Source organism: Empidonax traillii, unplaced genomic scaffold, assembly GCF_003031625.1.
Source record: "Empidonax traillii isolate 1590-97213 ecotype Southwest subspecies unplaced genomic scaffold, ASM303162v1 scaffold118:size1038473, whole genome shotgun sequence".
In the NCBI taxonomy this organism is placed as follows: Eukaryota; Metazoa; Chordata; class Aves; order Passeriformes; family Tyrannidae; genus Empidonax; species Empidonax traillii.
This window is the reverse complement of record NW_020955311.1, coordinates 676,346-703,654: the sequence shown is the minus strand read 5'-3', so window position 1 is coordinate 703,654 and position 27,309 is coordinate 676,346. Positions and strand designations below refer to the sequence as shown.

The following is a 27,309-nucleotide window of genomic DNA, read 5'->3' as shown; positions in this document are numbered from 1 at the left end:
GGCTGGACTTGAGTACGAAACCTTAAAAAAATGTGTAAGTATATGCTTACTTTTCATGCCTAAAACCATAAAGGAAGAAATTCTGTTCCCTGAGCTGTGAAGGAAAGAGAAGGCAACAGTGAGAACATATGCAAAGAAAAGTTTTGTTTTCTTCTTCTCTAGGCAAAGCTGGTCGTGGAAGCTTTGGCTGCAAGGAAGGAGGGGGATTATGTGTAGAAAGACCTCTCTGCCCTAACTAACAGGCTGCAGAGTCCAGTCCCTCTGAGAATGGCTTCTTTCTGGTCCCAAAACTTGACCTTCGTGCTCCATGCAGTGGCAGCTTCAGCCAGTGGAAGCGGTGCCCACCTGGCCCGAGGGTTGGGCATTTTTGGATGCAGAATTCACACTTCAAACCCTCCTCTCAAACTGAGATAGGCAGAACTGCTCTTTATAGTTGTCCCCATCACTCAGCTACTCTGTAAGGTAAATGGTAGCTGAAAGACCTCTAATTCCTTCAGCAGCTGAATTTTTTACAATTAGAAGCATTTTGCCTTCCAAGGCCATCTCTTTGCTCAGGCCATGCTTGTCCCCACAGCCTCAGGTAGAGTCCAACTGCCTCACAGGCTCTTACAGCTGTGACTGAACTTGATGCCAACTCCCCAAGAAGGTCCTTGAGGTGTCTGGGGGATTGGTTTTCTCTGGATGAGCCCCTCAGCTCCTACCTGAGGAGTGCACAGACACCAGCAGTTCTCCGAACACACAATGCTGAAACTGGTACTGTTAAAAAATACATGGTCTCAGATGACTGAAACATTCCTGAAACACCTCATTTGCAGCAGATAACTGAGCCTTGCAGAGAAAGTTTTCTATCAGTTACAGCTGCAAGGGAGGTAATACAGTAACGGCAGCTTTTATTAGTGTTCTTGTTCATGGGATTATTTGCATCAGAATCTTATAAATGCAAGAAGACTCTCCTCTCTTGTTTACAGAGCCACGCTGAGGAGTTATCACAGCCTGAGGGACTAATCTAAAATTAACTTTCTTCAGAAAAAGCTTTAAAAAAAAAGTCCTTAGCATTTTCAATAAGGAATCTCATCACTGGCACTGAAGTCAAAGCTCCTGGTGATGTCAGCTTGTTTGCACCTTTGTAACTTGCCAGGACCAAATTCTGAACAGATTTGCACCCTTATGGATCACGTTGTCTGCCGGGAACACTAGTGGGAAAATTTGTCCAGGCTTGGAAGCTGTGGCCGAGCTGGGGAGCACTGGTGGGGCTGGTTTCTGCCTTCCTGTGAGCTGGACAGGATGGGTTGTTGATTCTAACAGGACCCATCAGCCAACAAAGGTCTGATGAGGTCCAACCTGTACTTCATCACCCTGTGAGAGAGAGTGCATGTAGGCAGCTCTGAGAGCCAGCGTTTCCCAAGGAAACAAAAGCAGATATGTCTGGTTATAAATTTAACTTATGTGTAATGTAGTCTTGCATTTTTTTCATCTTATTTCATTACAGATAGATCCCAACAAGTACTAGAAATACAGTATTTTAACCATAATAGTCTAGAAGTGAAACTTTGCAGCATCCAGGTGTATTTCCCAGACAGTTTAATGACTGCCATGAAGAAACATCTGAATAATTAGAAAAGAAAACACAATTTTTCCCTGTATTACCATATTCTCTTTTGTGGTCCAGATTGTGAGGCACAGTTACACAATTCCCAGGATTTAATGGGCCCTCTGATAGGCTCAGGGTTTAACCTGCTTATCAGAAACTGGCACTTTCTTCAGGGGACCCAGTGATGGCAATTGTGAAGGGTGTTGACTATCGATCTGGCAAGATCCATGGTCGTCAGTCGGGGTCAGTTGTGCCACCTCTGTTGGGGCCAAGTGGAGACCCTTCCTCACTGGTGACCTGCAGCATTTGAGACTTGGGGATTAACAGAGGACCTCAGTTTTCACTGCTGCTAACCATTAACCTTCACAAGCAAAGCATTCCCACAAAAAATTCATCCAAGGCGAGTGTAACAGGAAATATTCAAAGCATGAAATGAATGCTTATAGCATGACAAAGCAGTGCTTGAAAGACATGAAACGTTCATTACGCTTGGAGTGGCTGAATGCTGCAAAGGAAAGGAGAAATAAAAATGTGGCTTGAGTATATATTTTTATTTCTCCCTGTGTGTGTTCAGAAAAAAGGCAGTGAACCTTTCCAGTGGATAAGGTGCATAAATACAGCTGCGATTATTCTAAGTCTTTTCAAAATATATTTTTATTCTGTTGCTCCATTCCATTCCTTTCCATGAATCTTTATCCATGAGATAACAGCAAGGGCCATCTAGAGGGCAGCTTTGAAATGGGAAGGATAGAAGCCTCCTCCTAGGAAGCTCCCAAGTTTCCCTCTGCAGGGCCAAGGATTTTCTTTGCCTTGAGAGGACCTTAGTGCCCGGTCACTGCCCTCTCTCTCCTCTGTGGCAGCAGCCATGGCATCCCCTTCTACCCATGTCCCACCTTTGCATGGCAAGAGGTGCCTCACTTTAGCCAGTCCAGTGTCCTGGACTCAGCTGCTGGAGCTGAGGGCAATCTCTAGTTTTCATTACAATTGTTTTTTTTCCTATCTTCTTGAGAGACTTGCTGTTTAATTAACAGCTGAGAGCTGGGTTGAGTCAGAGTAATTGTGGCTGCCAGAGCGGACCACAGGCTGAAGGATGCCTTGGAACACCACACTTGCCCACCAAGAAGCTGGGCACTTAGGGAAAGGACTTCATTTGTGGTATGGGCTTCATTTTAATTTCTGTCGAGTAGAGAGGGGAGTTTATTAGTGGAAAGAGGATGTGATGCCAAAGTCTAACTTGCAAAACAAAACTCTCCGAACCTATCTATTTGTCTTTCTATGTAAAAATTCCCTAATGCTTGGTAATGTAAGACAAAGGGAAAATTTTACTTGCAGGAAAATTGCCTTCCACAATAACCGAGAAAAAAAACACAAAACGCCCACACCAGAGCAGCATGATCCAAAATGTGAACTTTTTACGCCTCCCCAACCTTCTAGGTTAGGCTTCCAACCAAGTGATCTTTTATTATCAACATGATATACCCTTGACATAATTTGGCGCAGTAAAGCTTCTTCTGCTGAACTCGTGATTTCATTTACTAGATCTGATGAAAGTTCTGTGAACCACAGTAAAATGTGATAATTAGTAGTTTAATTCTTTTAGGGTGTGCGTATTAATTGAAAAGGCTTGAACTATAAATACAGGGCCTGTGGATAAAAGCACCCTCTGAAATCAGTCGCTTACCCGAAGTATTCATTACTTCACATCTATTTAGGTGGTGTCTTTGTGGCAGTGCCAGTCGGCTGTGGCAGTGAGTGGGAACCCTCCACTCAGAGATCACAACAGTAAAATCCAGCCTGGCTCACCGCAGCTTTCCTGTGAGCGAAAGTGGTCCCTGGCCAAAATTTTGTCTTCTGTGGTCAAACCACTGGAAGTTGCAAATGTGTGCCAGGAGCTGTGCTGTGCAGATGAGTTGGTGAGGCACTGCCTCTCTCACTGTGCAGGCTGCAGGAATCAGAAGGGGATGGAGGCTGGAGGTGGAGTAAGTGACAGCAGTGGGCAGGTGGGTGTCAGGCTACCCTTCCCCAACATCCGAGGGGGAATGTCTTTCTGCTGCCCAGCAAGTCCACCCAGAGCATCAGAGGTCCCCTGGAACTTGAGTCCCAGCCTTTATAACAAACCATGTTTTACCTCCTACTTACACACTCATCCTTCACTGTATCTGAACTGCCAGCACCTAAACTTGGTTCATCCAAATGGGAATGTCCAAGAGGAGCACGAGGCCACTACCAAACTGTGACAAGGGATCATGTTTTCCTGCTCATGCTCGTGTGTTCTTTTACTCTGACGTCCTGACCAATGCAGAAGCTGTTCTGTTGACTCTAGACCTTTTCAAATATATATACATGCTATGAAAATGTGCGTCGTTGTTTCACACATTCCGCTGGTTTCAGCGTGTGGTGTAGTGCCTGGATGAATCATGGTGGTTTTCATTCAGATGGATCCCAACCTTCATACTAATACTTGGTTTGCACACTCAGAAAAAATCTGTATTGTCTGTGCATGCTGCAGATTCGTGGGTTAATCAGGTGCTTTCCAAGCACCCTTATTTTGTAAACCTGAAGTTGTGTTCACCAGCAAGGAGGTGCATGTGGAGAGTAATGCACAGCTCCTGAAAGCTGTATGCTGGACTGCTGCTGTTGTCAGAGAGTGCAATTTAGTGAGACCAGGCTCTTAGAGAAAGCATCATCACTTCTGTAGCTAAATAGTTACTAGCAGAAGTTGCTAGCTAGGAACAGGAAAGAAAGTTCAGGGTAACTCTCACAGAGCTGAAAGAGTAAAATCCCCTCTGAGGCCCAGCCTGAAATGGAAAAATACCAGATCTGTTTCTTGGAAAGTGAGAAGGAGATTTTTATTTGCAGTGGTTTGCAAATATTTTCCCAGGAGCAACATAGGGAACATGGCAAAAGGGGGCAGGAGGAAGGTGAGGTGAGAGAGCCACACTTGTAAACACACTCCTTTAACTCTGCTGTTATCTGCCACACAAAAGGCGCCGCAAGTTGTTTACAGCAGTTCATGTTATTCATTTGTGCTCTTTTTTCTCCCGCCAGTGCCCTATCTCTAGTCATACAACTTTTTTCGTAGGCTGTGATAGTGTCCGGATAGATTTTGGCAGTGGGGTGGTAGGAAGGTGCCAGTTGATTAAATGTGCTGCTTACTATGTGCATTTCATGTCTGCTGTCTTAACATTTTTTTGTTAACCACTGTTGCAACTGAAGAAAATGCTGAAGTTTGACAGTTGGGAGTTACTGCTGAGTATGTGCTGTAAACTATATCATCCCTCTGCCTTCTCCTTTCTTCCCCTCCTGCTGAAACCAAATGATTTATAAAATGCCTTCACATTCTTGAGTGAGTTCACACTATCACCTCCAGGCACTGCACTGAGGAGTCTTAGGAGTGGATGGGAAACACAGATTTGATAGCTGGTATTTGTCTCTGAAAGAAAAAAAAAAAAAAGGAAGGCAAAAAAGGGCTGATTTAATTTAAAGGAGAAAAGTTCCCTGCTGTGCCCCAGAGTAAATCTGTAGTCAGTGAAGCACTTCCTAGTAAACAAGAGATGTACATCGTTACTGTAGGGTTTTATTATTACCCACTGCCATTGTTTTCCATTTTCATAAGATTCAATTAATGCAATCATTTTAGAGTGTCTCTAATCATTACCTCCCACCCTCCCTCACTTGCACTTGAAGCAAGGGGATCTGCTGTAAGCCACACTCTGGGATGAGGAGCTGGCTCCTCGCTCCCTTCCCTAGACAAAGGAGGCACAAGGAAAAGATAGGGATGCTACAGGGGATCCAAATATTTCTCTTTTCTCACACATGACCAGTAGCCCAACTCTGGCTGTGGGGTGCCCTCCCATGGGGTCACAGCACAGTCACATGCTGGTACCCCAGCATTCCCCCCAGTGTCCCCTTGCCAGACACGAGGGTGTCAACACCATCTTCCAGAACACTGTGGGCCAAATCCTTTGCTGGTATTTCTTCTCCCAGGATCATATGGGAGGGATACTATTTAAGTAGCTGTACCACTCACTCACAGAGAATCCAGACCTCTTTCCCTGTAATTTTTCTACTTTAATTCCTTACTCTTAAGATCTTATCTGTAACAGAAGGCTCTTTGACAGCTGCATCCCCATCTGAAAACCTGCTGGTGTTTGGGGGGTGTCCCCACCTGACAAGCTTTGCACCGCAGACCTCCTGCAATTTTTCCACATGTTAGTCCCCAAAGTCCTGATTTTTAAAATTAGGGAATTCACTTTCAGGAAGTTTCCAACATCAGAATGTAGAGAGCTGGCCATGTCCCCCACACTGTACAGAGGGGAGCCAATTTTACTGTGCCGCCAAGCATGCCAGAGCTGGAGCTGCAGGAGGAAGGGGAGAGGTGAGGAGCAGGAGAGAATGGACATCAGCTTGACAGAATGAGGTGGCTGTGGTTTTGAGGCAAGAGGGGATCCCCACAGATTTTTGTGAGTGAAGGTTTAGAGCAGTGGTTGGGTAGTGGCCCATGGCTCAATTTAAATCAATAACAAAATGGCATGGGAAGGATATGACAACCTCAGCAAACAGCTGAGGAATGAGGCGGCCCAGAATAAGTGAATCCAGGTTTTTGTCTGACATAGCCAGGAAGGATGTACTTGCAGTACGACTGGGAGCCTTCTACTCTTGAAGGAGAGAGAAGTAAAGATCATCCCATGTACGATATAAATGTAAGTTGTTATTACTACTATTGCTATGTCAGCCATAAACTGTTCCCACAAGAACAGAGATTCAGCATCATTGAAAAAGAATGTCTTACTGTGAAATGGGCAGCAGAAACACTGTGGCATTATCTGCCAGGCAGTGAATTTACCTTGGTGACAGATCATTATTCCCTCCTGCAAATGAACTAGATGAAGGGCAGGAATGCAAGAATAACTCAGCAACACTTCTATTTTACAGTCTTCTGAATTTAAAAAACAAACAAACAGAAAGTAGCCAGATAAAACAGTAAGGGTGGAGAATGTCAAGAGATATTGCCTGGGGTAAGGTATGGGGAGGAAAGCAAGTTTTCTTCCAGATCTGTGCTGATGTGGTACATGGGCTAGGGCTTAGATTTCATCCCATCTAACATTAGGCATTAAAATGAGATATCAGTGATAAACCTAAAATCCTCACTGTCCTTCTGTAATCAGTGGAGACACCGGGTCATCTTAGAATTCATCTCTCTGTGTTGAACCTCAGGAAGGTTTAAAACTGAGATGTTTCAGGTTAACACTGTAATTGCTCTGGACCTGAGATTCTACTGCTGGAGGAAGTCAACAACCCCTCTCCTGCTCATCCTGCTAAGTCAAAGTAGACAGAGTTTCCTGAAGAGCAAAGGTGTTTCTAGCAGGGCACGTGGACTTTGTTGAATGATTTCTTCAGGGTAGAAAGGTGGAGAGCGTACTTTCTTCCCATTCTGTTTTTCTTTTGAATTCTACAGAATGGGAGTTTTTTTGATAAATTATCATTTTAGATAAGTATTTATGTGCTCTGTGGAAGAATGTTTCTAGGGATGGGCACACTGGCAGCGAGAACTTCCTCCTCAGCTCTTCCAGTGAAGTTTAGTTCTGAACTGCCCAAATGAAGCCATTATTCAAAACTGAAAATGTTCTGTTCCAGTTCTTGTTTTCATTCTTTTATGCGTCTGGGGACTAAACTGCTGTGAAAAAGCACCCATTCTCACAGGATATCTTGCCTAATTTTGCAGACAAGAGAGGTTCAGTTATTCCAATTATGATGAGATAAGAATCTGAAATGTTGGGATCGCATCCATCCTGAGTTGAACTCTAGCTCTTCCAAAATCCATCCATCATTATTTTTGCCTTTATTTCTGCATTTCAGTAATGCAAGGGAAGGAGAAAGAGAGAAGAAACAAATGTTTATGCTTTATAAACTGTAATGGATGGGTTTCCTTTTCACCTGCGTTGCTTTAGTTTAATATAAAGTTTCTCTCCGTGGAATTCCTCTTCATTTTTTATTCTTTCTGCCTGCTTGGAAGTCAGTCACAGTACCAAGTGTCACGAGCCAAACTGCTAAGCATGGTCCAAAATATGAAGTCTCAGTCCCTATGGTATCTTCAGATTGTATTCTGTACAGAATGTCTGAAATGATCCACCCCACTGCCATGTTTCTGCATCCCTGTGTATCACGCTGTGCCACAGGCAGTGACTGCTGCGAACTGGTTAGAGGCCCTAGAGAGTCAAGTCTTTTACCACAGGGAGGGATTGCATAGGCTTAGCTGCCCAATCCAGCTTCTAGCAACAGATTCATCTCAGGTCCTCTGAGATGAACTGTTACACCAAGAAAGTGTCTGAGTTACTTGAGGCATGCTCCTGGAGCAAGACGTCCCACCAATGTTGTCTAATTCCCTGAACACCTCCCCTGGAACCACCAAATCTGCCACACATGGGATGAGCCCATGAAATTAGTTAAGGACAAAGAAGGTCCCTCTCTGCCTCTTTTGTTTACTTTGTTAATCTTGACTCCTTCACAATGCACTCACAATTTGTGAACTCTGAGGCCCTCTTTGGACTACAGCCTGAGCAGATTACATGGAGAGAATAAACTCAGACCGTGTTCTGGCCTGACCTTGGCCTGAACCTGAGAAAGTGAATGCCCCTATCACACCAACATGTGTCTGTAGAAGTACACACAAACGGCGGTCACTGGCCCTCTGTCATACAGTCCCAGGCCAGGAGTCTAGAGTTTTGGGCTGTCAGCCCAAGTACTTGTTAATAAATGTCCATTCTTAGTCCATAAAGGAATGTAGACAGGGCATCCTGCCCTACAAAACACAAACTTAGAATAAAACGGAAGGAGAGTCTCACTCATCACGCAGAGCTCTGTTGCTAGTTTCCACATCCAGCAGTCTTTTCCCACTGGATTTTTGTTGCTCGTTTGGGACTTGGCTGGGGGAATTATCCACTAATACACTGGGTGTTCTCCACCACTGTCTACAAATGTAGTTGCCTGCCTAACCCTGAGTGCATCAGACCTTGGGCTTTGAGTCAATAAGTCTGTGGGGCTTCCTCCTCAGTGCTTGGAGGAGGCAGAGGCCTGGTAGGGCCTGGGATATGAGCCCAGAGAGTCTGTGTCACCCAGGGAGGGGATTTTGTTGCTTCTAGGTGAGTGCAGTACTTTGCTCAAGTACCTTCACACTCTCAGTGGAGTCAGTCAGAGGCACATGAGGGGAAACCCTGCACTGAGGATCACTCTGCTGCCTGGAAAGGAACTTTAAATCCAGACACGATGGGCACATGGTGTTTGCCTACAGTGGTCTTATCTGCATCCATAAGCACCAAGTTCTGTGTCTAGGTCTTGTGCAAACTTGACGTGTCCCCAAACAGGTATTACTGTGCTTTCAGACCCACCCCTTTCTGTCTTCCATGCTACTGGTTCATCAAAGCTTTATTCCAGAGACTTACCTTGGTACTCTACTGTCCAAGGTGAGGCAGCCAAGGTGCTGATGGAGAAAAGTTCATGAGGTTATCCCTATCTTCTGTGTTGGGATCTCTCAGAATGGCCCCAACTGACCGTCATGAGCCCCATAATGTGGGCAGTCAGGGACAGATGTATGGATGCCCCATCCCTGGAAATGTTCAAGGCCAGGTTGGACTGGGCTTGGAGCAACCTGATCTAGTGAAAGGTGTCCCTGCCCATGGCAGAGGGTTGGAACAAGAGGATATTTAAGGTTCCTTCCAACCCAAACCCCCGTCTATGTGAAAAATCTCTAGTGGAAAATCTCTTTCCTCAAGCCACAAGGATAACTAATGTGTAAACCTGGGAGAAATCAGCTTACTTGGGACTAAAAGTTATCAGAGTTAGATTACTTTTCTCTGTACAGAGAATAGAGGAGTAACAGCCTCCTGGAGAAAATATTCCAAGAATTCCATAGAAAAGACAATAACTAAATAGAATAACACAATGTCCACAGGGTTTACTGTGAACTACGATTTGCTCATGGTGGTGTCAGCTGAGGAGGTGTAAGAAGGAGCTTTGAAAGGAGAGGAAAGCCCGTGGGGAAAGGTGGAGCTGGCTGATCCTTTTGTGACTTAGCCTCCATGCACAGCATTCTTACTTTCACATCAAATTTATACTATCTAATCTTCAGCCGATATTTTTACAGCTTCCGTTATCATGGTGTCCAGTCACAGGCTTTTAGAAGTGCCATGGTGTGAAGAGGGAGGAGTGCCAGGAAGGGAGGGTGAGAAGAACCAGCTGATGAGGTCACCAGTGTTTGTGTCCATTATCACTCAGCAAAGTGGGACAGGGAAGATGCCCATTCTCACCTGACCCTGTCCCAAAAGCTCCTCCTGGACACTGGGCTTTTCTTTTTATAGCCCTCTAATTCTGTGTCCACAGGACTTCAGACTCCCTGGGTTCAGCTCCGAGTGTCTGCAGGGGTAACCTTGGTGGGTGCACTTGGCTACCACCAGCTGAGAGAGGGTTTCATAGATCCTAAAATAATTACAGTGTAGATGTATAATTTCTTGGCAATATACTAATTAAAACCAGATATTTACATACAATGCTTACCTAAACTTAAGACTTGTTTAAAAGAACCTTCTTATAGTAACTATGTATCATGGTTTTATTGAGGATCGTGTTTGTCATGCAGATTGAGTTTTTGAGTGTTGTTATTAAAATAAATGAGCCCACAGCCTAATGTTCAGGCCTGAACAGTTCTAGGGCATCTGAATCATCCTGGTATTTCATTTCACCATCTAAAGTTATTTTTAAAATACTATATTTTTTTAACTTACTGTATTATGGCAATTAGAAATCGCTCTGTGTTTACTAGGAACAGAGAGTCCAGCAGAGCAGCATGTTTAATGTGATGAATAGTGTTAGGAGCTCAAAGAAAAGTCAGATGCGTGTCGACACATATCAAAGCTGTTCTGCTGCTCAGAATGACTGTTCGTGATACTTGTTTCATGATAAACTTCCTCAGAACATGATGTTACTGGAAAAAAAATGATCCACTCTGAGAAACATGCAGGTGACACAGTTGAGTCAGCAGCTTGCAGCAGTGACACAGGCTTACGTTTATAAAAATCCCCACTGAACTTTTGTCTCCTGTGTGCATACATCAGAGCCTTAAAACCTGTCCTGCTTCTTGTGTTCCCTTAGTAGCTGCTTAAACTCGCAAAAATCTTCCCACTGCCCTGATGAAGGGGTAGATTCCTGGCCTTAAAAATCTTTAATAGTCACAAAACTTTCCTCTTTCGTAAGTAATTCACCATATAAATGTTAGCATCTCCAGTGACCGCTGGTATCTCCGGGGAAGTGATAAACACGGAAAAATAACAGACCGCTGTGGAAACCAGAAAATCCCGGCTCCCATCCGAGAGAGTTTAATTATTGGAGTTGCGAGCATTTCCCCGTGCACAAGCATCTCGGCATTCATAGGTGGAAAGTACCTCATGCTGTGTTTGAAATATCAACTGGATTTAAAAGAAGGCTTTGTGCTTCAGCATGGACCTTTCTTAGCCTCCTGCAGATGGTTCCTATTGCTGAAAAGAGACATGACTTACAAGACGGGGAGACCCCCGTGCTGATTTTTCGTGCTGCTCTAATCCTGCTTTACACCTAAAAAAGACTTCAGTCCTTAAGCCCTTACCCCCTTTCTCCTAAATATTAAAATTATTTTCCTGAGTGTCATACCGTAAATGAAAATGGGTTTAACAATTGCTGGCATGGGGCTTCTGTACAGCATGTGTGTCACAAATCATGTCACTTTTCAGCAATAGGGCTGTTGCCAGCGGGAGGCTCAGAAATGCTCATGTTAATCAAAAATTTTAATTTCAAATCAAATTGACAGTTTACACATGGTGAGAAATGCTTCTCACCATGTGATATTTCAGTATGCTACACTGGGCAAAATGGGTGCACTTTCCTGTTAAGAATTTTGACTGCAGTATCTGCAAATTTATGGGTTTCAGTGTATTGGGTATGGTAGTGGTTGATCTAAGGGAGCCCCTTGGAGAATAGGAGACAGAAGGGTTTTCATGCAGCCTGGCACTGGTGAGCCGCTGTTGGCACATGCTGCTGGAGAAATGACAGGTATTCAATAAACATCACTATGGTTAAGAGGAAGATTTAAAGGAGGGAGGGGCTGCAGTGCTATAAACAGGATTTGAAACAAATGTGCTTATTTCAGCCCTTGATTAGTCTGAATACCTAAGTATTCCACACCAGTTTTTAAATATCCTTACATTTATTTTCACACTGATGTTCTTCACACAGCATGAACAATAATATTTATGGCATTAATACTGTAGCTAAATTCTAATTTGAAGTAGCGTAAACCCAAGTAGACTGTGCATGTACCAAGGAGCGCTCCGTCAGTGTGAAGACCAGAATGTGGCCCCACCGTTGTCTCCTACAAGCCCTTGCTTCTGCCAGGAGCTTCCTAGAAATCAGTGAACGAAATTCAGGAAGTAAAATGTCAGTTAATACCTGATGGGAAGTAAGAGGAGCAAGTACAGATGATGGAGAGAAGAACAAGGACAGTTGATGGAGTGTGTGAGATTGGTCACAGACAAATGAGTAGAAACCCATGTTTTCAGGCTGTACCAGAAACATGATGCTGACATCAAAAAATGACCAGCTGGATAGAAATTATCCTTACATTATTCTCTTTAGGAGACTTTTCAGCTCTCTAGGGTGGTCCTGGGGTTAATGCAATGCTGAGCTCATGACATTGGGACATTCACTTTACAAAGGTCTTGGAGGGGAAATAGGACAGATAGCAGTACCCCCCTTCCTGGGACGAGAGAGGGGGGGGGTGCCTGTGGATAGGTGCCTGTTGGTGGGTGCCCGGGGAGCACCCTGCAGCAGCACGTGCCATCAGCTTTCCCTGGAAGCTCCAGGAAACCGCGTGGTGTCTCTGGGCTCATTTGGACACTGAGTCACCACCGGCAGTATCACCATAGACCTTGGAGATCGCAGCTGTCACTGCTCTTGTAACCAGGGTTGATATGAAAATATGAAGATAAATAACTCCTTCATATTATTATTTTCAGGGAGGCAGGCTTTTCCTTTTATTGCTCTTTTTATTGTTGGATGCCATAAATATTCCAGAATTATTATCCCAAGGTAGATTTCATCTCATTTACTTTGAAATGCTTTTGAGGAGGCACATTATTTTATAAGCTGCCAAATGAGTATGACCATTTAAATTTTTTTTTTTCTTTTCTTTAAAATCTGATTTTTGGATTGAGGACCTGAAACAGAAATATGCTAATTTAAGACATCTGTTGTTTTTCAAGCTATAGGCCGCTATCAGTATTAATACAATTTTTGTATCAAATTGGGTATATGGTAGAGAGGGAGATTATAAATTTTTATCATTATATCAAAAAACTGTATTTAACTGATTTCTCACACACATAAGTATCAAAAAGTACCCAGCAATGTTAGGAGTCATCAGAAATGAAAAGCCACACCAGACATCTTAGATCTTGGAATGGTTTCCATTACACAAGGTCTTTAACATGAACTGAAGTGCTTTCAGTGTTTCAAAAAGACCTTTGTCTTGAAGAGAAAGGAACTATCTGTGTGCCCACCACCTGGACAAAACCTGACATGATTGATTGCAATCTCTGATCGGTTCATTAACAGTAATAAGCTGCCATTAATTCTACTATCTCTGCACTTAAATATAAAATGAGTTGAATATCCTAAGACATGAAGCTGCAGTGGATTGCTACAGGATCAGGCTGTTGGTGACACAGCCTGATTCCACATTTCCTCTGGTCTACATTTATTAATTTGCAACCCAGACTCTGGAATTGCAATATGACACATATCAAAAGAATAATTAAGCATTGTTGCTACTAGAGATTTTAGAATGAGTATGAAAGGCAATGCACAGGGAGACATTTTATGTGTATTTGTGGTTTGATTCACCTCTAGAGTACACCTGTTGCCCATTGTGGTGGGTCAGGTATGTTCCCCAAGGAGGGAGTGAGGGTTCATCCCCAGAACCGCTTCCCAGCACCTTCAGATGTTGATTCCCTATGGCCATCAAGAGTGCAAAAGCCTTATGAAAAGGAGCTGAACTTGAACACTGGACACCCACAAAAACTAGCAATTTTAGACAGACAATTTTACTGTCTGCTGGATACAGACTTTTTAGCTAAAAACCCCAAAAAGGCAAATCATTTACCAATGGTTTTGCATATTGTGAAGGGTTAACAAAACTTTCATTATCACAGTCTATTAAGCCAGGACCAGGAAACAATTTCTAATCAACACTCAGATCTGGGCAGGGATTGTGCAGTCTTTTGTAGGAGGCCTCAGATCTGTGTTCTCTATTCTCACATGCTCACTTCCAGCTGTTGTCATTGAAATCCCACATAATCTCCCTGGGTCAAAGGGCAGTCATCCATGACTGCCGCTGTTAGGAGGTTATGCTGATTTCTGTTGTCAAATATTGGCCCTTTTCTCTTTCAATCACTCCCATTCTACTTTTTTTAACAAGAAAGATCCAGCCTAGAATTGTATTACATGACTTTAAAGTCTTAAAAGTGTTCCTCTATTGTACTGACACGACATGCCCTGGACGGTCTAATCCATCCTGCTATGGGCCACAAAGAAAGTTCTGGTGCTTCTTAAAACCTCAACCAAAGGCAGGTAGGCAAGTCAGGGAGAATAGCGGCATCTGTGACATGTGGCCCTGCAGTTATTTCATAAGAAAATGTGCAATTTGTCCAAGGTGAGTTATTGCTGTGGCATTAAAATTAAATTGGAAATAACAAGCTGAAATAGAAGTGGGAGCATTTGTCAGGGAGCGAGAGAGGTTTCTGTATCACCTTTAATGTATAATGTCTTGCTTAACTCTTCTATAAAACATCCATGAATTAAAAATGTGGTCTAATTTAACGTTACAGGCTTATCATTTACAAATTTGAGGAATGCATTTTGTACAAAGCAATTAAAACAAGGCCACTGTGGCAGCTCTGGCCATCAGTATTTGGGGGCTGTTGGTAAATGCAGATTTCATTACTGCTACGTGCCATATCCAGGCCAGTGCACAAGTCCATGGTGCTGTCTGCCATAGGAATAGCACAGACATTCCCTTGGACAGAGTATTGTGGCTGGGATGGATGGATGGTCTCTTCAATATTCTTTTTTTTTTTTTTTTAGAGAAGTTAGCAAATGTGGCTTGGCCCCACGAATCTTTGTTTGTATTTCCAATGTGGGATAATGCTGAAGTTTTTCTCTGCAGTGGTGGGTCAGCCCAGTCTTGATAAACTCACCTTCCAATTAAGCAGAGTGTAAATGTTATAAAGGTCTTGACTGAAGCCCGCCTATTCAGCCTTTTCCTTTTTGCTGGAGAATGCAGATTAGGACTAACTCCATCACCCCCATCCTCCTCAGCCAGTGCAGCCGTGGAACAGCTAATCTTTTGGGAGTCCTCAGGGTGAGCCGGGTTCCCTCTGATAACATCCCCTCTCTCCGGGCCTGCATGTGCTGTGTGATACAGACATTAATTTTCTCATCAACATTATTCCTCGGCATTGTTTGTGAAACATGGGATTATCTAGATAGAGGATAAAACCAAAAGGAATCAAGTTGCACTTCGAGCAGAGAGGGCTTTTCTTTTAATCAGGCATTTGGTTAAGATAATAGGCTTGAGACCCTAATTGATTATTACTATTTTAAGGTTTTAAGATGGCTATGTATAGTGAGATGTTGAACATGAAAAAGGCTTTAGAAATGGGTTCACTGCTAGTTTGGGGGGACTTGTGTAATTTAAAACACTGAAAAGGAATCAAAGTCTCCCAAAAAGCTGTTCTTCTAATCTTAATACATTGTCATTCAGATTGTAGTGGAAGAAAAATAACTGGATTTGGACTTCTTCATCTTCAAAGGAGTAACACTTTCCCAGTTTTATTTAAGCTTGGATTTCAGGAAACCAGCTGTATCTCTGTTTAGAAAATACCTTGTGTATTTGTGGTGCAATCTAACTATTTTAGAGTAAAAATAATACTGTTGGATTACACAAGGAAGCCTGCTAATTAAATAACAATAATACCTCGAGCACCTTGAAAACATCTTCTGATATTCAATTAAGGAACAATAACCCGATGAACTTTAACCTATAGACCATATTCAGACTTTCTACATAAAAGTAATTGCATCAGTCATGATTTTCTCAAGCTACAACACAAGCTCTTGATTGGTAGCTCAACGTCTTAGACTCCTTTTTACAGCATTAATTGGGAAAGCAGACAATACTCCCCCTGTAAACTCGATTTTAGGACGAAGGTTAGTTGCCTTTGTACACGTTTACTCATTGAAATAGGAATGTTTGCTTAATAATTCAAAACAAATAGCACTAGACAACAAGCCTAATCCTGATTTCTCTTCTGCCAGTGTAAATTAGGAGAAAATGAGGTGAAACGCTGTTTGATCAGTGTAGAAAGACTTGTTTAAAACTTCTTTGAGATCAGAATTAGGCTTCAGCAATTCAAGCCTTTTCTTCTGGCTTCTCTCCTGGGATCCAAAAGAAGAATATGTAAATTGCATTATGAATTTTCTCCCCAATTAAAGCGGCCATCAAGCTATGGTAGGATGTTTTCCATGTGGTACCTGTTACGATAGTGTTGCACCACATTTGTACAATATAACAAAAGTGTGATTGGGTAATGGCATATGGTTTGTTAGTCACTATCCTGATCTGCTTTATTGAATTTGATCTTATTAGCCTGGGATTTTTCCTCCTTAGGGGAAATATGATCATCCTCCTGAGCTGAAATGAGATCTTAGGTAATGAGCAAAGTCCTACCTGCACTTAGACTTGCACTGAAGGAATGATTCAACAGTATATTGTAATTCCTCCTCAGTGTTGTCAGCCTGCCTTTATTTGGCAGGGCAATAGCCATGTGCTTTAGTCAGGCGTGTGAGGAAAATGAAACGTGCTGCAGCGACTTTGCTGAGTCAGGGCCTGCCTTGGCCAGCCAGGTGTCTTAATCTGTACCCAGAATTTCAGTGAATGAGCTCCATGAGGTTCATTTTGAACAGCTGGTTCATCACTAAATTGTGAGTGTCACACAAAGCTGCAGAGATAACCTGTCATATACAGCAGTTTCAATGTCCTAACTTTGGGATATTGAGCAAAACTATTTCAGGGAACATATTCCAGTAAAGTGCCGTATGAAAAGTAAATCTCATGAGCTTTCAAGATGTTTAATCATCTTTTCAGTACAGGAGCTCGTTAATGCTAATATCTGCATATGCAACTGCTTGATTTTTACCTATTTTTTTCTCATTCAGAATCAAGTGGAACGGCCAAATTGATATATCGTTGCATTTTGACTCCTGTTAAAGTTTTCTTCACGTTTTTTGTCAATCCTGCTAATTCCTAGTCATTCTTCAGTTACATTTCTAGCTTCTTTGTCCTGTTTCTCTCATATTCATGTTGCACTGTTATCCTAGCTCAGCAAAAGCGACAGTCTTAGGCCTGGATTTTGCAATCTGAGCCATCCAGGCAAATCTTTAAACCTCCATGGGGTTCTAGGGAACTGCAAATTTACACTATAACAGTGCATCAAAATAAATTCCTAATACAGCTCTAAGCATTGCTTTTATGGTTATCAAGATATTATTAATGATTGGCAAGAGGAGTCCCTGATTTCCTAATATTTATAAGTAAATAACAAATTGGAGAATTGTGAAATTCACCTTTCATTTGTGAAACATTTATTTGCAGTATTGAAGGGTGAAAATCTAATCACACTCATTGCATGCTATTGTTTAATGATTACTATTACATGTACAACCATGAGGAATGTTCCTGCAGAACCGTGCAGACATTTCAAATATACCCAAAATAGGAATAATGAGGTCAGCAGGCCCAAGATAACTTATGCAACTTCTCTCATGCCCTGAGAGTTAGAATATATTTTAAATGGCATTTTCATTTCTGGTTTTACCAGAAATGAAACTGTGTTTGCCAAGTTAAGGTAACGCTGTGAGCCCTGCGACAATCACATTTTTATTGGATAATTACAAAGGCTTTAGACTAATTTAAAAAATCAGCCAAATGTGCTGTGATTGTGGGGTTTTTTTCCTCCCATATTTGAATTTCACCTTCACTCTTCGTGAGCTAGGAACCTGCCTGAGAAATGCAGGTGGGAGTGGACACCAGAGCAGAGCCAGGATGATGCACTGTGAAAAAACAACACGTGACAGATGTTCATGGCATTGCTGGATGCACTTCTGGAAGTTGCTCAGATACTGCCATGATGAGCACAGTGTGAGAAGTTATATAGCATAGACTGGCTTCCCTCCGAAGGGCTCTGCGGAGTAGTAAGCATTCTGGCCCTGATCCAGCAAGGCACTTAAGCATATGCTTAATTTTAGGCACATGAGTGGTTTCAGTGAAGACCTAAGAGAATTATTTTTAATTCACAGATCATTTAATTCAATAGGCAGGTCTGCTGCAGCATATGAAAAGTAGATCTTCATATTAAAAATACTTGGGAAATTGTCGATGAACAAACGTTGTGTATGGCCAGTAACCGTTTCTAAAAAGCAGAATGAGGTAGTCATCACCTTTATTATGGGAAAATACAAAGCAGATCAGGCAAAAGCATTCACAGCTATCTGAGAGCCATTTCTCAGTTGAAAATAAGGAAAAATAAAAGCTCGTAAGAACATTTATTCATTTGAAGTAGAGAAAAATTTATTCTCTTGATGTAAATAAAAACCTTGTTTGCAGATTGAGGAATTTGTTTGTGTTGAATTTCAGCATCAATTTCAATATTTTATAGTACATTTATCTACAGCTGGAGCATGACAGATTTGTGTATATTTATATGTTTGTGTACATAATACATATGTATACACACATACACAAGGATGCCCAAAGATATACATATACACAGTTTGAAAACTCATCATTATTGCTGAAGTATAAAAAGATGCCTGATGTAGAAACTTGTCTGGAGTCTGTTAGCTTAGCGACTGCGTTCATCTGGCACCGTGGGCTCCTCACAGAAACAGGGAACTTCTTCTGTGTAGGAGCAGAATTCCATGAGATCTTGGCTGGAGATGAATGGCTTGTCTCCCTCCAGATCTCTCCCAAACCTTTCCTTGACACAATCCCTGACATTCTACCCTCTATAGTCCTGCACACAGAATGTAGTATTTCTTTTGCATCCTATTCTCCAGGTAGAAATGGCAATGGGACATGTTGTATATATTGGGTTTTTTAAATAACCCCAAAAGAAAGCCAGGGAATCAAATGTGCAGCTTGCATTAGTCCTATTGCTATGGTCCTTAGAGAAAGGTGAACAGGTATTCCCAGGATGAGCATGGGGTACAGTAGAATATATGGAATGTAGGGAAATCGTACTGAGCCTGACAAACAATTAACGACGGAGCAGATGGTGTCCCTGCAAAACATTCAATAATATATGTGTGCGTGCGCCGGAATCAGTGACTCTAAGTAGGACAACCTAAAAAGGTATGGCACTTATCCTGTGGGCAAGTAGGACTTTACAGTTCTTTTAATAATCTCTTTATCCTGCGATTTCTCCTTTGACCCTGATTTCAAAAGCAGGAGGTCAGCCTGGCTGACCAACTGCAGACCTCCCTCTAATTGAAGTCCAGCTCTGTCCCGCGTGAGCTGCCGTACCCCACCCTCGCACTGGGCTGCAGCCCCAGCGCTGCTCCTTTTGTCACTGATCATACCCGTGAAAATTAAATGAACATTTGGTGGTAGGCATGTTTGTAGAGAAGAAGGAAAATACTGTTATGTAAAGTGCAGTAACATTCTGATACCAAGTGTAGAGGCATTCCTTGCACAAGGGAGACGAGTGTGGACGTGTCTGCCCTGATTCCTACAGACAGTCCACAGCACAAAGTTAACACTTTTCTTACACTGAGGTTATTTTTCTTTTCAAAGCCTAGTTCAAAACAGTAGAATTTTTTTTTTGGTGCGAAAGACCTTCATTTAAATTTTTTTAACCATCTGCTATTTTAAGATTTCCCTGGTGTAACCTTAGAAAAATGAAGAGTACGTCTTTAAATCTTGTTTTGTTTGAATGAATGGGTAGATAATCCTGATCAGATGTTTCTTTAGAGAATAATGTTTAAAACGATTATGGAACTTAGCTGTCCTGTCTGTTTCCTAGGTACAGTATTTTCATTTCAATTGTGAAGTTGTTAGGGGTCATCCAAGGTAACCGTTTATTAAAATAGTCCTCTTTTGTTTCAGATTTCCTGTTGAGATGCTTTAACATGTAAAAATCTCCCTGCTGATGTGTCATGTTAGCTTTCCTAACCTCTAGATAGAAACCACAAAGCAGCCTACATAGCTGTATGACTAGTTACCCACCTACATAAACAATAATTACTGCTAAGTGGGAAATTAGATGTCACATTTTAGGTCTAAATGAAAGTAAAGTATTTGAGAATACTGTCATTAAATGCTTAAAGCTAATCGCAGTTCTCTCACTCTCTTTGTTTTGTAGGACATTTGGGCTTCCAGGACAGTTTTGTCACATCAGGTGTTTTCAGTGTGACTGAGCTAGTAAGAGTCTCACAAAGTAAGTATCATTTTGTGACCGGTTTATGTGGTTTCTGCAATGCCAGTGTTTTTTCTTCGATGCTTATTGTGCCCCTTCCCCAACTGAGAAACACCATCTTGAAAATTGAGACTCACTTTTCCCCTGTTCTTGCCAGTGGACAGCATTTATGTGACACATCTTTTAATGGGCAAAAACAAAACAGCAGAATTTTAAACTAAGTTTAAAAAAAAATTGATTCTGCAAACTTGCATGTGCGAATTGATAAGCTCATCTGGTACTCATATGAAAATGGAGAGACTCCATATCAGAGTGCAGATAAATTCCATATCAGAGTGCAGATAAATGCCTACAGAAATCAGCTTCCCATGGGTCCCTTGGAGGATCCAAGGACTCTAACCAGACCTCTAGAAAGTATCTGATCTGTCCACATAAGATTGGAAATTTTCTTATGCTGTTTTTTCCACATTGTGTTCATCCATGTCATGTGTACATGACTTTGTGTGTGATTTTTGGGACTGTCCAGTGCAGGGCCAGGAGTTGAAATTTGATGATCCATGTGGGTCCCTTCCAACTCAGGATGTTCTATGATTCTGTACACCTGCAAATTGCTGAAGTCATTATTAATACCAACAACTGTACCAATTCTAGCCCTGATAATCTCACACATCTTGACTTCACCAGGCCTACATTTTCCATTAACTGTATGGAACTTTGCCTTCTAGAAGGATTTGTTTTTTGACCTTTAAAGAATGCTAATGCCCCCAGCATGAATGACACACAGCAGCATGATCATTACAGCCTTGTCAATACTCACTAACAACAGTGAATTAAGAGTACCTGTCACCACCCTGTTCCATTGATCAAAGGTGCATTGATTGTATTTTGCTATGACATAATCCAGATAGTCCAAGGAGAGAGTATGGACAGTGTCTTGCAGACACTACGGCTAAGCCAGGGCTATAGGTACTGGTCCTTTGGGGATCTGAGAAATTCTTCCCTTGAGGGTGGTGAGGCCCTGGCACAGGTTGCCCAGAGAAGCTGTGGCTGCCCCATCCCTGGAAGTGTCCAAGGCCTGGTTGGAGCAACCTGGTCTAGTGGAAAGTGTCCCTGCCCACAGTAGGGGGTTGGAACTGGATGATCCTTAAGGTCCCTTCCAACTCAAACTGGTCTATGATCTTTTGTTCAGCTAGAGCAGGATAACATGATGTTCAGCAATCACCAGTTCCCCAGGTGGACCACTCAGCTGCAGGCCCCTTTAAAATCTTAGGGTGTGCAACCAATCTCTTTAGCACCAACAGTGATAGAAGTGGTTCTCTTTGATAGCAGAAATATTTGTTTGTGTACTGGCTCTGAGCATGTAGTTTAAGTCCTTTTGGGGCTGGAATATGACTGGCACAAACCTAGCAGAGAATCTGTGGTTTTGAATCAGAACACAGAGTTTGTGTAAGGATTTTCTGGTTTATTTCCTCTTTTGGAAAAGGCTTACACTGGCTAACACATTGGCTTTATATTAAAAGTAGGATGCTACAAGGAAAGCATGGCAAATGGGAGACACATGAATGCCAGAGTTATATGCTCTGGAGAGAGACAGAGAGAGAAAAAGCTCGAAGAAAACATTTCTCCTGAGTTTTCTTCCCTGATAACTGGTGGGAATTTTGAAAGAAGGACAAAGTTAAGAGGACTTAGAAGTCAAGAGGAGCTGCTGAGTGCTCAGCACATTTGCAAATCAGTTCACTTACCAAAGTGCTTAACTAGGGGCTTTGGCATCTAACTCACTGTACTGAGTACACAGACTTGCTGGTACCTGCAGCCAGGGTGGACAAACCCAAGTTATCACCAGGCTTTGAACACCTCCGTGTTATGTCACTTTATTTCGGTGTGACAGCACAAGGCTTTTGAAGCCCAAAGGGTTCACCCTCCCCCTCTGCAAGGCATCCCACTACACCACAATCTTATCTGTGCTGTAGGAGCCCTGAACAGCAGAGCTGCCTCTGGACTCTGTCAGTCGTGCTCCATGTGTGCACTTTTTCTAGCTAGGAAAGTGCCCCACTCAGGGCTGGAGCCTTCCCAGCCACCCCAGCCCCAGTCCCAGCCTGTCCCGGAGCTTGGCACTGACCTCGTGAGCATCGTGTTTCATGCTTATTAATTTTCCCTGATACTTTATTGTAACTAAACGAAAACACTGGGTATCAGAAATCCTAGCACTCAGCATGTTCTGCAAATTATGAACTGTGTCTGAAATGTTCCCTCTGCTTGCAGTTGAAGTGCACCACCTTCAAGGATGGGGCACCTGCATGCAGGAAGAATACAAACTTTATCAAAAATAAGAAAAAAGGTGTTAGTGGGAAAAAATAAATATATTCAGCTTTTATCTGTTCCAGACACAGGGGTTTGGACTGTTTTTCATGGGCTTTTTAATAATCCTGGGAGGTCAAGACCTCAGTTTTATATCCTGTCTACAAGCCAGCACCTCTACCAAAAATAGTGTCCCCAAAGCATATTGGGATATCACTTCAAAACTGACTCAGAGGGAAGAGTGCCAGCAACTGATTTAGCTACACTGCTTTTGATAGCACCCTGGATTTTCCTTGGAGATGCCCCAGACATGTACTGACCAGCCGTAACCTTGTTTACTTTATGAGGTCTGAGAAGCCCACAGCCTGACATGCCCTGGCTACCCAGTAGGATATGTTTAATGTCAAGTCTAGCAGCAAATTCCCAGCAAACTCAGTATGAATTCGCATGCTCATATTCAAAGAATTATTTAACATAACAGAGCAACAAAGTGATTGCTGCATATTTGCCTAAATTGGCAGGCAAAGTCTTTTAAAGTTAATATAACCCTTGTTGGGTTGTCTACATGTTTCTGTGTCCTGATTTGAGACCAGTCTTCTTTCTAAAGAGGTCATCTTTGTGTATACCCACTGTCATTTTTCTTTCTAGCTTGCTTTTAATAATATAATGCTAAGAATAATATTAATAAAATAATAAAATAATTTCCCCCCAGTTTTTACTGGCCTGTGGCTGCTGTTATGTAAAATTAATCTTACAAAATATTGTTGGTAGCAATTATGTGCCAGGTTTATTTAGTGAAGTTCTCAGAGGTCCACATGACAAGGAGTCTCAAGTAAGAGGCAGTTGTCTCCATCATGCAAATTTGGGGAATGAATTAATCAAGCGAAAGGTCAGCTGTTACTGTTATCTGTCTTACCTATCAGTGCTGATCATCACACTTTCTGTGAGCTATTGAACAAGTCTAGACTGTGTTGGTAACAGAAACTTGCTTTCTTCAGTCCTATAGATGCAGATTTTCTTTCAAAATGCTGCCCAGCTGCTGAGTCTTGCAGAGCCCAGTAAAACAGAGAAAATAGATGTGCATCTGAAAAACAAAGACTCCTCTCCAGCCCATCTGATGTGGGTGTTGCAGATCATGCTGTCAGCTCTCCTGCATTATTAGCAGGCAGAGGGTGTGAGCTCGGCTCTAAGTGTTGTCTGTCACCCCAGATACTGAGGACACCCCTCTAGATAACAGAGACTTCATTCTTCCCTCACTGGAAAGGCCTGTGCTGACAACAAAAGGCTTAGAGGCAGAAGCGTTGGAGATGTACGGGTCTGGGAACTGACAGCCAGCTGTTGGCCAAGTGGAACTTTCTCCTTTTCTCCCCTTGTTAGGAAAATATTCCACTAGCTGTGGGCAGATATCTGCAGGGCATTGGAAAAGACCCTCTGCAGAAAGTGCTGGCAGAGGGGTGGCTGTGGTGCCAAGTGTACAGTCCCCTTCTCTTGGCAGGAGCTGGGAGGTCGTGGCAGGCTAGAGCAGGAAGAAAGGCATGGGGAACATATTTCCCTCTTGGCTTTGAGTCTGCACCACGTGCTCTTGTATAGAGAGAGCTGCTGGGAAGATCTCCTCCCTTGGAGGTCCTTCAAGCAGCCAGATAAACTGCACTGCCCAGGATGTGAAGAAAGATTTAGGATTTATGAACATTCACTAGAGCCAAATCAAACATATTTGTTTGGTGGTGTGTTATTTGTCAAAATGACATCATTCTTCGTGCTGATAAACAAGGGAGTTCTGACTGCACCCTGGACTGAAAATGCCACGCGATGAGGTTTAACGTGTTGGCTGTGTGCAGTGAGGAGCAAGTGGGGTGACTTTTAATCCTTCTAATGAACCAGTGGCACCACAAGCACACAAACGTATCTGCAATTGCTTACTGCTCCTGTGCAAACACAGAAACGGTCCAGCTAATTATCCCTGAAACACTAATTCCACAGGTAAGAGGTGCTTCTGTGGCCAAGACATTGTGGAAAGCTCAGGATCTTGCGACACCAGTGCCAGACTTGGTTCATGACAGCTGTCAGAGTGGAGGAAGGGGCTGAAGCTGTCCTTGTGGTGAGGGCAAGAGCTGGGAATGAGTGATTGCCGGTGCTCCAGGCACAGAGTGTGGGTGTGACAGAGGTAACACATCTTCCTCATGCCACTCGTCCAGCAGCAGCTGAAACAAGCTGCAGGGAAAGTCCTGTGAACCCCAGCATGTCCTGGATGCCTGGGGCAAGGTGTGAGGTGCCTGGCTCTTGTTGTGGGTCTGGGCCAGGCAGGTGGATGCCTTCCCTGTAGCCCAGAAGAGGAGGAGAGGTTCTAGTCCTCCTTTGCCTCACAGAGCACATGTGGGAGAGCTGGGTGTGATAAACCAGCACTCTCTGAACAGCAGCCTGTGTGTTTTCTGCTATACTAAGCATTACGCTAGTGAAGGCAGTTAAAGTCAGCAGCATGAAAATTAACATTTAAAAAGATACTCTATATTCCTTAGCAAAGCACTGCTATCCAAAACTCACTGTGTGGGCTTGGGTATGAGAGGAAGAAAAAAAAGATTAAAATAAAAAATAGACTGCAGGCATAGAGTGAACAGTTGCCGTGACCTTGCCTTTTGTATGCCATTACACAATTCAATGGCAGTCTACTCAAACCTTGCTCTCGATCAATATCCTATTAAAGCAGCACAAAAAGTCTCTATAAACTTAGTGGTTAGCTATGTTTATAAATGGAACTCAGCATAATTAGATGGTCAATAGCAGGCTGTACTTGTAATTTTAAAATGAACATCACACATTTCATATCTGTTGTATTCGGCCAGACCTCTTTGAATCTAATGATACAGTGTGGAGGAAATAAAGGCCCTGGGGAAAAAAAAAAAAAAAAAAAAAACAGCTCCCCTTTCCTCTCAGCAGCAGCACAAATGTGTTTCCCTTTGTTTATGGAGTCACAACACAGGAAAAAGTTTATTAGTCAAATGTCATGTTTCTCCCATTTAACCTTAAACACATTATCACTTCACTGCAGTGTTACACATGTAATGATCTTAGTCACATCCCAGCCTCTCTGTAAAAATAAATACATAATAATGGAAAAAAAGGAGAAACTAAATATTAAGGTGGCTTACAGAAAGTGCCATGTTCCAAGGGAGACAAGTGCCAACTTGGCTGGTTTTATTTAGTGGGTTTCCTGTTCTGTAATTCAATAAATTTTTCAAAATAAATATTCAAATTGGGTTAAGTCAGAGGGTTTTTTCTTAATTTCTCTCTTATTTTTCTTGATATTTGGGGTGAGGAGCTGAGCTGACACACTGGCAGTGGAAGGAGCTGGCTGGCAGCAGGGAGATGCTGTGCTGCATCCCAGGAGTAGCACAGTGTGCAGGCAGAGGTACCCACCTTCCTCTTCCTCCTCCTCCTTTTGTGCAAACTACCTGCTCCTGCCCCTCTGAGTGTGTCCCATCTGCACAGGGAATTTTTTGTGATGCCAGCAGCTGAAATGGGAGCTGTAGGCTGGTTGCTGAGGGAAGAGGGATACTTCCCCCTAACCCAGCTCAGAGCTCTGGGTCAGGTAGCAACTCAAGGCCAGTATGGAGGTGGAGAATTTTGTTTTGATTCACAACAGCAGTTTCTGACAACCTTTCCTGTTTAGGAGATGTTCCTGAGATGTCAGAAGGTCACTTTGCATTTCTTACAGGGGGAAATGGTGTGTTTTTAATGTTGCTGCCTGGAGTTTGTGCAGGCTGCAGCATGGAAAAGCCTGTTGCAGTGGAGCCATGCTGCTGCTTTGTGTGGGGCCAGAGCATGTTCCTGGGGCACAGGGGCAGGGATAGGAAGGTTATTTGGTGGATTGTCAGATGCTACAATAGGAAGGTTTAATTTTGACAGAGTTTTGACACAGTTTATGCCACTTTGATCCCTTTGCTTACTCTCCAGAGCTGCTACCTTTGCTGGGAATCATAGAATCTTGGAATGTTTTGGGTTGGAAAGGACCTCACAGCTGATCTAGCTCCAACCCCCTGCCATGGGCAGGGATGCCCTCCACTATCCCAGGTTGCTCCAAGCCCTATCCAACTTGGCTTTGGACACTTCCAGGGATGGGACAGCCACAGCTTCTCTGTGCCACCTGTGCACAGAAATCTTGCAAATAAATGCAAGTGGCCCCTTCTCACCTCTCCGACCTGTGAGAGGTGGACAGTCCCCAAAGGTAGTGTGAAAAACCTTCCTGCTCCGTTTGGAGCAGGCTCAGGTGCCTCCTGGGTGGGCTGGCTGCTCCACGCCCACTCTTGTGGCACATTGTGCTGCAAAACACAGGGATGAGTAATGTAGGCAGGTGCCAGGCAGGGAGCTGCAACCAAATTCCATCTGGGAAGGGGATTCAAAGACTTGACCTTCTGCCATGCAGATGAAAACCATTAACCCCTTCCTGATGGTCTCAGAGTGGGCTCTACATGTCAGGGTAGCTCTGCACATCAGCACATGGCTGTGATTTATGATAGTATGTAGGAGAACTGTGAGCAAAGGTACAAATAGCCTTTGGTAGAAGACAGGCACTGAGTCTGTCCCTGACAGGAAAGCAGGAGAAGGGATTTTGGAACAGCTCAGCTGTGTGCAACCTTTGCCACAGCACTTCTGTGGCCAGAGACCTTGAGCAGGGTGGTGGCTCCCGTGCAAGGATGCCAGTGGGTTCAGGTGCTGGCCTCCACAGCCATGCCAGGTACTTTAATCTCTGCTGATGTATATTAGAGGTGGGTTTTGTTCTTTAACCCTCTGGTTGCAAACTGGCTCTTGAGTGTGGAAAGGTGTTTTGGCCAGTGACCAGCAAAGCATCCTTCATGTTTGCTACCC

At 43.0% G+C, this 27,309-nt stretch overlaps 1 protein-coding gene across 17 annotated transcripts in view; it reads left to right on the top strand.

Moving 5' to 3' along the window:
• The window catches only part of NFIA (nuclear factor I A), a 412,008-nt gene that overhangs the window by 301,966 nt on the left and 82,733 nt on the right, over positions 1-27,309 (top strand). For all 17 annotated transcript variants that reach the window (XM_027883107.1, XM_027883111.1, XM_027883120.1 and 14 more), the window contains one exon: positions 20,095-20,169. In XM_027883107.1, coding sequence (XP_027738908.1) covers positions 20,095-20,169 — 75 coding nt within the window. The remainder of the gene's footprint in view (positions 1-20,094; positions 20,170-27,309) is intronic.